Source organism: Eriocheir sinensis, chromosome 17 (assembly GCF_024679095.1).
Source record: "Eriocheir sinensis breed Jianghai 21 chromosome 17, ASM2467909v1, whole genome shotgun sequence".
Taxonomy (NCBI): domain Eukaryota; kingdom Metazoa; phylum Arthropoda; class Malacostraca; order Decapoda; family Varunidae; genus Eriocheir; species Eriocheir sinensis.
This window is the reverse complement of record NC_066525.1, coordinates 2,983,802-2,995,000: the sequence shown is the minus strand read 5'-3', so window position 1 is coordinate 2,995,000 and position 11,199 is coordinate 2,983,802. Positions and strand designations below refer to the sequence as shown.

General features: G+C 44.6%; 2 protein-coding genes across 21 annotated transcripts in view; one reads left to right on the top strand and one right to left on the bottom strand.

Annotated features, from left to right (window-relative positions):
- Positions 1-584: 584 nt before the first annotated feature.
- On the top strand, positions 585-9,570 carry LOC126999774 (succinate-semialdehyde dehydrogenase, mitochondrial-like). Its single transcript, XM_050862667.1, has 10 exons — positions 585-749; positions 1,800-2,064; positions 2,459-2,589; positions 3,125-3,295; positions 4,861-4,977; positions 5,679-5,822; positions 7,019-7,162; positions 7,253-7,411; positions 8,068-8,290; positions 8,830-9,570. The coding sequence occupies exons 2-10, from the start codon at positions 1,917-1,919 to the stop codon at positions 9,030-9,032; spliced, it is 1,440 nt and encodes a 479-aa protein (XP_050718624.1). The 5' UTR covers positions 585-749; positions 1,800-1,916; the 3' UTR covers positions 9,033-9,570.
- A 480-nt stretch (positions 9,571-10,050) lies between these two features.
- Positions 10,051-11,199, bottom strand: part of LOC126999773 (ATP-binding cassette sub-family C member 5-like) — a 43,130-nt gene continuing 41,981 nt past the window's right edge. For all 20 annotated transcript variants that reach the window (XM_050862662.1, XM_050862647.1, XM_050862643.1 and 17 more), the window contains 2 exons: positions 10,554-10,666; positions 10,051-10,245 (listed from right to left, as the gene is read on the bottom strand). In XM_050862662.1, the coding sequence (XP_050718619.1) occupies positions 10,098-10,245; positions 10,554-10,666 (261 nt within the window). In that variant the 3' untranslated portion in view covers positions 10,051-10,097. The remainder of the gene's footprint in view (positions 10,246-10,553; positions 10,667-11,199) is intronic.

Below are 11,199 nucleotides of genomic sequence, written 5' to 3'. Positions count from 1 at the left end.
TATTCCATTCATGCACTCATTCAGTACCTCATTATTAAGTATTTTTTGCCAATCTTCCTTGAACTCAACCTCTGCCACACACACACCAAACATGATACGAGATACGAGTTACAAGCACTTCAACTTTTTCCTTTATTCCCTCATTCAAACCGCTAACACAACACGAAACACAAATACAAATACAAACAAAACATATTAAATTCAAGCACCCTGACTAACTAAGCCTTTCCTTCACACACACACACACACACACACAACAACAAGATAAATCACTCTAACTTCTTGTCTTATCCCCTCATCCAAACAGCTAACACAATACAAGTTACAATCACCTTAACTCACTCCCTTAATCCCCTCATCCACACACACACACCTTACACAACACGAGAGACACGGAACACACGAGACACCCATCCTTTACATAACCAGCTATAGGCATGTTAGTGAACAGCGGCAAAACCTTGAGACACCTTCACCGTGACTTGCTTCGCCCAGATAGTGACGAGACCTGAGATAATGGACTGGAGATGAAGAGGCGAGGATGGGAGAGGAGAGGGGAGGAGGGCAGGGCAAGGGGCGGTCTAAGCGAGTGGACTGCCCTCTCTGTGTGCCCCGTGAATCAGTCAGTCAGTCCCCGGGCATTGGTGAGGTCTGTAAGCCACGGTGTCTCATAACAACTAAGACCAAACGACCCCGGCCTGTCCCTCCTTCCCTCTCTCGGTCACTCACTCACTCGCTCCCTCGTTTTGGTAAGTTTGGTGTGTGTGTGTGTGTGTGTGTGTGTGTGTGTGTGTGTAAAAGTAGTAGTAGTATACGTAGAGTAGTAGTAGTAGTAGTAGTAGTAGTAATGAGGAATGAGATGGGAAAGGAAGGAAGGAAGAAAGATAAAAAGGGAGAAAGAAAGGAGACAGAAGATAGAAAGAAAGATAGAAAAGGAATGACTGAAGTAAGAAAAAAGGATAAAACAACAACAACAACAACAACAAAGGTCAATAAGAAGATAAACAGGTAAACTTGTGAGTACAGGTGATAATGGGTACAGGTAATAACAGGTAGGTAAGATGTTAGCCATGGAATAGGTGAGGTAGATAAGTGGATTGGCATAGGTAGGTAGGTAGGGTTAACAGGTGGGTAGGTGGGGTAAGGTATGTGAACTGGAAGGTGTGGGGAAGGGGGAAGGTGGGCAGGTAGGAGAGGCAGCCAGGTGAGGAATTAATTAGGTGATTCTTAAAATACGCGATTCTTACTTTTTTTCTCGTCTTCCTTTCCTTTTTTATTTATTTTTTATTATTATTATCAACAGCATCATCATTATCAAATTTTCCTTTCCGTCTTCTTTTTGTTTCTTTTCTCCGCTCCCTTATTCGTATTCTTGTTATCTTTATTAATGTAAGGATAAGCCGTGATGGTTTAAATACACACACACACACACACACACACACACACGTTTCTGCAGCCTTCACACCATTACGCAACGAAGGGTCCAAGTCTGAGTCACCTATTAGCCTAACCGTTAGCTGAGTACGGCACACGATTGCACTGGTACCCTATGTAGAGTCATGGGAAGGGACATGCTTGTATACCCGTAAGGCCAAGGGCAGGGACACGCTTATATACTCGTAAGACCAAGGGCAAGGACACGCTTATATACTCGTAAGACCAAGGGCAAGGACACGCTTATATACTCGTAAGACCAAGGGCAAGGACACGCTTATATACTCGTAAGGCCAAGGGCAAGGACACGCTTATAAACTCATACGTCAAAACCTAACAAGGCTATTTATCTCTACTCCACCAAGGACACCACCGGGAAAGAAGGAAAACGAAGACAAACCACCCAACCAACCCGACCAACCGAGTGACCTTCGCCCAAGAGCAGTCACCACGAATCGTCCGTCACCAAGACAACAAACGCCATGAGCCAGCAGTTGGTGACACGGGCGTGGGTGGGTGGCAAGTGGGTGATGGGGCGGGGCGGCACCTTCCCCGTCATGGACCCAGCCACAGGGGACGAGATAGCGAAGGTAGCGGACTGTACCGTGGAGGATGTCAACGCCGCTATCGGTAAGAGGGAAGGGAGGGAGAACGATGCTATGGTGTAATATGATTCCTTGTAGGGGTGAGTGACCTTAAGTTAATGTCCCTCAAGTCAGGTGTAGAGGCGAGGAGGAAGAACCAGTCTGACCCTACACGTGTGACCAGCGATGCCAAATTATCGTACTCAGCGCATTGCATTTTCGTAGATTCTGGTTGATAACTACAGAAAAAAAAAACGAAAACCATCAGTATTTAGGAGTTTCAACGATGACTTTAATTTTCTATCGTTGTTTGTGTGGTTACGACAGTCTTGGCGCCTAAAAAAACAATAAATACAATGTTCGGAGTACGACAATTTGGCAACGCTGCATCTGACCTAATGTGAATTGAATTGAATTGAAATATTAATGTGTTGCGACAGAGGCGGCGGCGGCGGCGTTCGAGGCATGGAGGCGGCGGGAGGTGAAGGAGCGCGCCGCAATCCTACTGAAGGTGCGGGATTGCCTACTGCAGGACAAGGAGTACATCGCCACCATCCTCAGCAGGGAGAATGTAAGTACGGAAGCTGCAGGGGGGAAGCAGTGATGGAGGGTTGGTGTGTACATGAGGGAAAAAAAGTCGTGTCCATCAGCAGGGAGAATGCAAGTACGGAAGCTGCAGGGAGGAAGTAGTGATGGAGGGTTAAATTGGTGTGTACAGGGAGGGGAAAAAAAGTCGTGTCGTGAAAAATGAAAACCACAGGGGATATGCTAAACACTTTGACGTATGTGTGTGCGTGTGTGTGTGGGGGGGGGGGGGGTCCTATGTGTCTCCTCTTCTATCCCTTCTATCCCTCTACCTCTTCCATCTCTATCTTCTATCTCTTCTATATGTCCTCTCCCTTCCTTTCTTTCCTTCCCTTCTCTTTTCTTCTTCCCTTCCTCTCCTTTCCGTCCTTCTCGTTCCTTTCCTTCCCTTTTCTATTTTCGATCTTCTGTTCAGTCTTTTCTCTTATCTCCTCTTTCTATGTCTATCCACTCTCTTATTTCTCTTCTCCACAATTTCTCTTCTTTCTACCTTTTCTCTATCCCCTCGCTCTCCTCCGCAGGGCAAGCCGTTCGCGGAGGCTGCCGGGGAGGTTGGGTTCGCGGCGTCCTTCTTCGAGTGGTTCGCAGAAGAGTCGCGGAGGCAGTACGGCGAAACCATTCCCAGTCCCGTCTCCTCCAAGCGGATGATCACCATAAGGCAGCCCGTGGGAGTGGCCGCGCTCATAACACCAGTAAGTTAACATTTCGGCGCCCTCTGTCTCTCTTCCCATCCTCTTTCTTCCCCTTCTCGGTAAGTTGGCATTTCGGCGCCCTCTGTTCCCTCTTCCCACCCTCTTTCTTCCCCTTCTCGGTAAGTTAACATTTCGGCGCCCTCTGTCTCTCTTCCCATCCTCTTTCTTCCCCTTCTCGGTAAGTTAACATTTCGGCGCCCTCTGTTCCTCTTCCCATCCTCTTTCTTCCCCTTCTCGGTAAGTTAACATTTCGGCGCCCTCTGTTCCTCTTCCCATCCTCTTTCTTCCCCTTCTCGGTAAGTTAACATTTCGGCGCCCTCTATCTCTCTTCCCATCCTCTTTCTTCCCCTTCTCGGTAAGTTAACATTTCGGCGCCCTTTGTCTCTCTTCCTAACCTCTTTCTTCTCCTTTCTCTTCTATCTCTTTAGGAGCAGTAAGTAGCGGGCTTTTTTTTATTATTTTCATTATATTCTTTTCTTTTTTATGCCTTTGAACTGTCTCCTATGCTGTAAAAAAAAATATAACAATAAATAGCTCACGTATATTAGACTTTCGTAGGAGTTTTGTGCATTTCCAGGGGTAGTTTTATAACCCTGGTGGTAGTTTGGCTCTTCCTCTGTATCATGAACCTAAAAACATTCATTAAAACCCGATTTATTTCCTTATCGTAGAGGTTGTGGTGGTGTGTATGTGTATATCCATGGTAGTTTTCTGAGCCTTGTGATAACTTGGCAAGGCTTTATCTACGCCACGAATACGAAAAGCACTCAGACATAGGCAAAGTAGCTAGCATACAAAATTTCGTCCAGAGTAGAGTTTGAATGCACAACGAAGATTTTAACGGGGAATGAATTTAACGAGTTATTAAGAACAGACAAACAGCATTAAAATCACTTAACTCAACAATCTTCTCGGAATCTTCTCCAGGTGTTTCATTCTGAGCAAACTTTTCCCACAGTGTCACGGGTAGGGGACAAGGGTCACTAGATCGCTTATCAGACTTGCTTTTATAACCGCACAATAACGTCTGTCTCTTATCTTCTCTCTTCCCTCTCTGTCTTCTATTCTCGATCTTCTATTCTATCTTTTCTATCTCTTCTCCCTATCTATTCTCTTCTCTCCATCTTTATCTCTTCTATCGCTTCTGATCTTTCTCTTCCTCTTCCCTTTACAACTTAGCATCACCGTTTGACAGCCATCTTCTTCCTGTCATCCTTTCCCGTTACGCTTCTTTCGATAATACTTTTCTTACTCAGCGACAGCTCTCTCTCTCTCTCTCTCTCTCTCTCTCTCTCTCTCTCTCTCTCTCTCTCTCTAACCTGTTTATCACCATTTAACAGCTATTTTCTATCTGACATCCTTTCCTGTTGCTTCTTGTTTTCCACTCTCGATGATCTACTTTCTTTCTCTCTCTTTCCCTGCCAGTACCCCTTAACTTAGACTAAATAGGGAATCAACAATGCATAATAAGTAATACGTAATAAAAAAAAGCAAGTACGTAGTAAATAGATCAGAGAAAAACAGACATTCACAAGTTGCTCACCTCACTTCTTCCTTTCTTGCAGTGGAACTTTCCCATCGGTATGATTGGACGCAAGGTTGCCGCTGCCCTCGCTGCCGGCTGCACCTGTGTCGTCAAGCCGGCTGAGGACACGCCACTCACCGCCCTGCTCTTTGCTAAGGTAATTTAACAGACGGACGCTCGCTCTTGGTCTCCTTGGTCACTCGTCCCTGCCCAAAGAAACAATACTAACGGCCATACCATATATCTCCCTCACCACCTTCCTCTTCGTCTTCCCTTAAACATTGTCCCCTTTTTGCTGGATACTATAGGAGTCAACACCCTTAAGGAATTTTTTATTTTTTTATTTTTACTTTGCTGTCACTGTTTCTTTTAATTGTTCATTGTAGTGCCAAGGTAGTGAATGCTCTCCTTTCTCACACTTCCCTGTCAAGGTACAATACTAAGAGTCAACCCCTTGAAGGAATTGTTTATGTCTTATTTTTACTTTTCATACTCCTGCTTTTTATTTATTTTTATTGTTACACATTTCATAGTAATGCTAAAGTAATGAATGCTCTCTCTTATTCTTATAACGGATTTTCGGCTTTAAGGGGAGCGTCTGCCATGTTCTAAGATATTATCAGAGGATCACCATTTTCTCACAGGTGATGTGTACCTTAGTAAAAACATTAAATTTTAAAAATTAACGGACTAAACGCCCCCCAATTAATCCATTATATCGATGGTTTACCGTATATACAAAACTCTAATGAACCAAATAACATAAGACAAGACACAGAAACAGGGCAACACAACACATTTACCACAAGCCCAAACCCACTCCAGCAACGACTAATGAGATCTCACCTTTACCTGCAGGCGTGTGAGAGGGCGGGCGTGCCAGCCGGGGCGGTGAACGTGGTGCCGTGTTCCAGGGAGAGGGTGCAGGAGGTCGGGGCGGCCCTGTGTGACTCCCCTCGCGTCCAGGCCCTCTCCTTCACTGGCTCCACTGCTGTCGGCCAGGTGAGGGCAGAGACTATAAGGCGTGTTTTTTACTAAGATATGAGACGGTTATTAGGCATGTTGTTGTAGTGTGCTTTGTTTAGTAAGACATGAGAGCTCTCTGTTTTTCATTGTGGTTCATTGTGGTCGTACTCATAAATTATAACCCCTTAATAACCAGCAGCCCTATATGAACATTAGTAAAATATGGCTATAAACACTGGTAAAAGATATAGAAATAAAATACATCTCTGGAACAAATAACTGAGGTACTATGATGCTTTTTTTTATGGCAAAGGAAGATGAGAAGCAACACAAAACCTTAAATTTCAACACACTACTCGTTCAAAAAGTGTACAGTAGAAGACGCCAAAGAAATACAACTCTGGAACAATGAACTAAGATAATGTGAGGCTTTTTTATGGCAAAGGAAGTAGATGAGAAGCAACACAAAACCTTAAAATTCAACACACTACTCCCTCAAAAAGTGTACATTAGATGATGCTAAAAAAAATACAACTCTGGAACAAATAACTGTGGTACTATGTTGCTTTTTTTATGGCAAAGGAAGTAGATGAGAAGCAACACAAAAGCTTAAAATTCAACACACTGCTCCCTCAAAAAAGTGTACAGCAGATGATGCTAAAAAAAATACAACTCTGGAACAAATAACTGTGGTACTATAATGCTTTTTTTTATGGCAAAGGAAGTAGATGAGAAGCAACACAAAACCTTAAAATTCAACACAGTACTCCCTCAAAAAAGTGTACATTAGATGATGCTAAAAAAAATACAACTCTGGAACAATGAACGAAGGTGCTATGAGGCTTTTTTATGGCAAGGAAGCAAAGCAACACAAAACCTTAAAATCCAACAAACTACTCCCTCAAAAAGTGTACAGTAAAAGATGCTAAAAAAATACAACTCTGGGATAATGAACTAATGTACTATGAAGCTTTTTTTATGGCAAGGAAGTGGGGCAAAAACAAAACAAAGCCATAAAAAAAATTCAACACACTGCTCCCTTATAAAGAATTCAGTAATGCTAAGAAATAAGTCCTCGATCATAGGTAGAGAGACACTGCATGGATCTCATTTGAATAACATCATAAAAATTCAACACACTGCTCCCTTATAAAGAATTCAGTAATACTAAGAAATGTTATCAATCGTGGGTAGAGACACACTGCCAGCACCTCACTCCCTCTCTCCCCCAGTGGCTGTACTCCCGGTGCGGCCCATCCATCAAGAAGCTGTCCCTGGAACTTGGAGGCGACGCACCCTTCATCGTCTTCCCCTCGGCTGAACTCACACGTGCCGTCGAGGGTCTAATGGCCGCAAAGTTCCGCAACACTGGCCAGGTAACTCATTTAACACAGAGACACACAACTGTAAATATATCCTAATGTCACGCTTGGTCTAAAATGGTGACGTCCTGCACCCTTTAACAGACCTGCGTGACGGCCAACCGCATCTTCGTGCATGAGTCAATCCACGACGAGTTTGTGTCTCGCTACGCTGCCGCCATGGACGCCGAGCTGAAGACCGGCTGTGGACTGGACAAGGGCATCAACCAGGGGCCCATTATCAACAAGCGTCAGTTCGATCGCGTGAGTAATGGACACGTTTTATAGATTTTTTTGGCGACAAAGAAGACGGACCATGGGCTCAACACTCTGGGTATGGCGGAGTGGGCATTCTGTTCTTGGCGCCACAACTGCAGGGTCATATGGCACGGGTATGGTGGAGGGAATGGGCTTTCTTTCCTTGGGTTTGGAAGCAGAGAATACCCTGTTTTTCTTTGGGTATGGATGCAGCGAAGGAGCTTTGGTTTCTTTGGGTATGGAAGCAGTAAATAGCCTCTCTTTCTTTGGGTCTAGAAGCAGAGAATATCCTTTTTTTCTTTGGGTATGGTTGCAGTGAAGGAGCTGTTTTTCTTTGGGCATGAAGGCAGGAAATAACCTCTCTTTCCTTGGGTTTGGAAGCAGAAAATATCCTGTTTTTCTTTGGGTATGGTTACAGTTTTCCTCCACACACCGTCTCTTCGGTCTTCCAGATGGTCTCCTCCCTTCTACCTCCACCTCCACAACTCTTCTCCCTAATGTTCATCCTTCTATGTCTTCCTCCACACGCCATCTCCTCGGTCTTCCAGTTGGTCTCCTCCGTTCCACCTCTCCCTCTGTAGCTCTTCTGAATGCATTGTAGTGTATTATAACCTTTCAGTAAATAACCTTGCAGTGAATAACCTTCTCTCATTCGGCCGCAGCTCGTTAAGATGGTAAACGACTCTGTAAAGGCTGGAGCTAAGACAGTACGAGGCGGCCTGACAGCTGGCGGGCTCTTCTACACCCCCACGCTGCTCACAGGGGTCACCATGGACATGCCCGTGGCGACTAACGAGATCTTCGGCCCAGTCGCTGCCATCATCAAGTTCCAGACTGAGGAGGAAGTGATCAGGCTGGCCAACACGACTGACAGAGGACTGGCAGGTGGGTGCAAGACTTAAGTTCATGTTCTTGGGCAGTTTTGGCTCTCACAAGTATTTCCAAAGACCCACGAAGGAGATTAATCAAGTTCCCACGGATATTTGTCACATTCATGGTGTAATTAAGTAGCAGGCTTTTTTTTCACATTTGTTTCCTTTTTTCATGCCCTTGAGCTAACTCCTCTGCTGTAAAAAAAAAAAAGCCTTGTCAAACCACCACTAAGCTTATAAAACTACTCATGGAAAATGCCAATAACCTCACAAAAACATAAATTTCTTTGGTACAGTACATATCTCGCGTCAAATGGAAAGTGGACTGATTATCATACTCAGAGCATAGTATTTACTGGTTTCTGATGCCTAACTATTGCCAAGAGACATCAGGATCTAACTCTTTTAACGCTAACTATAAATGAGTTTCGTTATTGGAGCCCAGAAGATAGTTTTGGGGTAGGAAGTCGGGAAATATAAGCGGCTGAGTACGACAATCCGGCAACGGTGGTTAAATGGAGGGTGGACTGAATGATCAATTTCCCTCGACAGGTTACTTCTACTCCAACGATGTGAGTCAGGTGTGGCGCGTGGCTGAGGCGCTGGAGGTGGGCATGGTGGGCGTGAACGAGCCGATGATATCCACTTGCGAGGCGCCGTTCGGGGGTGTCAAGACATCAGGCCTGGGCAAGGAGGGCTCCAAGCACGGCCTTGACGAGTACACACACCTCAAGTACATCTGCTTTGGCATCTAGGCGTCATGAAGGGAGGAAGGGAGGGAGGGAGACGATGTTCCCACCAATAAAATATGATGCTCTATTTTGGTGTTATATTTTGTGGGGTGTTGCAGAAGCCTCACCGTCTCTACAATTGGGGCCCCTACAATCAAGACCCCTTCCCTCTGCAACCCTACAATCTGGCCCCCTACAATCGCTAGCCTGACAATCAAGATCCCTTCACTCATCATTCCAACAATCAGCCTTCCTGCACCCATACGATCGCTGCCTCTTCAATCACAATCCCTACAACTAATCTTCCTACAATCAGCCTTCCTACAATCGCTACCCATACAATTGCTGTCCCTACAATCAAGATCCCTTCACTCCTCATTCCAACAATTAGCCGTCCTACAATTGCCACCCATACGATCGCTGTCCCATACAATCATATGAATGTTGGGTAGATGAAACATGAGCTTGACCCTACAGATGACCCATTGAAAGTCAGGCCATATTATCATCACCCCTTGTAATGGAAAAAAAGGAATGATACAATAAATAGCATACTTTGTCATTCTCCTCATTTTTCACTCCACAATCTCAGTCATCTTTCACAGCCACTATCGTCTTCGTCCCCCACCCTGTCTTTGCAGCAATACCATTCATTCCCTCTCCTCGTTCTTCTTTTAACCCGTCGACTGCGAATTTCCTACCAGAAGACATCACCAAGCTACAGGAATGGATCAGTGTTTTCTACAATTCAGTGAAGAAACATGTGAAGTCCTGCAGCTTGGGAGGGGATATCCAGCATACTAATACCACGTGGGAGACACTCCACTATCCACCACAGAGGCAGAGAAAGACCATGTTATCAGGTTACCAGTGAAAGCCAAAGTCGTTCCAATCGCAGCGGACAGGTTAACATCTTCATTCATTTCACATCCCATTTCAGTCTAGATTACTTGCATCATTTCCATTCTCTGTCTCTGTTATATATCTCCCATTCTAGAGGAGCACTATGAGCGTCAAAGGAGGGGAAGAAAACAACAAAAACTTGGATCTATCAGCATATAATCTGTAATCTCCCTCCACGGCCAAGGTTTATGTTATGAAGGAAGCTTCTGATTTGGCAACCATCTTGGCGAACATCGAGTCAGGGTTGGCGAGGAGAGTTCTGGGCGTGTCAAACTCTGTCACCTTCCCGTCATCCAGCACCATGATTCTTGAGCACGACATCACCGTGTTCAGTCTGGAGAGGAAAATACAAATAAAAAAGTTCACTACTGCAGCAGTCTTCAAGAACATAATATTCATCTGTGTGGAATGTGTAAAACTGTTTCCTGTAAGCCACTGTATTCAAGTAAACATTCTGAAAGCCCTATTACCGGGGTGCTCTAGTGGGGAGGCTGAGAAATACTGACCAATGGATTTTAATTTTCAAAGAGGAAATTGTAGCCTGAGACATTATATCAGTCAAACAGAACTAGTATGCTGCCTCAAATTCTACATCTACTTCATGCTGCATTTTCACATCACAAAACAAAACTGACAACCTACCGATGCGCAATTGTGATCATCGTACACTGCTTAAATGCGTTTTTCAAGGTCTGCTGAATCTTGTTGTCGGTCTCTGTGTCTATCGCTGCTGTAGCCTCGTCAAGGAACAATATCTGAAGGGAGAACATTGCCGCGTGATTCACTTGGAGCAGCAATAGTTTGGCATCCTAACCTCAAGCTAATGTCTTCTCAAACTGGGTCCATATTCTCAGATACTTTTGGCTCTCAACAATTATTTACAAAGGCCACAAATGAGATTAATCAGGTTCAAATGATGCAAAAGCCTTGTCAAACTTAAGAGGTTATTACACTGGGCAAATTTTCCATGGATCTTCAGTCAAACCACGATTTCCGCTAGTGTGGTTCTCATTTGTTTCTTGTTATTGCTGATGATGATGATGGTGAGTAATACCGTCGTCCTTTGGTGAAATCTACCGTAGCTTTGGAAGATCCTGAACGTGTCAGAAAACCACAGAAATATGAAAACCACGCCAGCGGAAATCGTGATTCAACTGAAGATCCACGGAAAATTTGCCCAGTGTAACAGCCCCTTCATCACTTGGCTCATAAAACCCATGGAAGCCCCACAACAACCTGTACAAAAGTCTTACCTTACCTTACATGTGTGTGTCATGGAATGTTACAG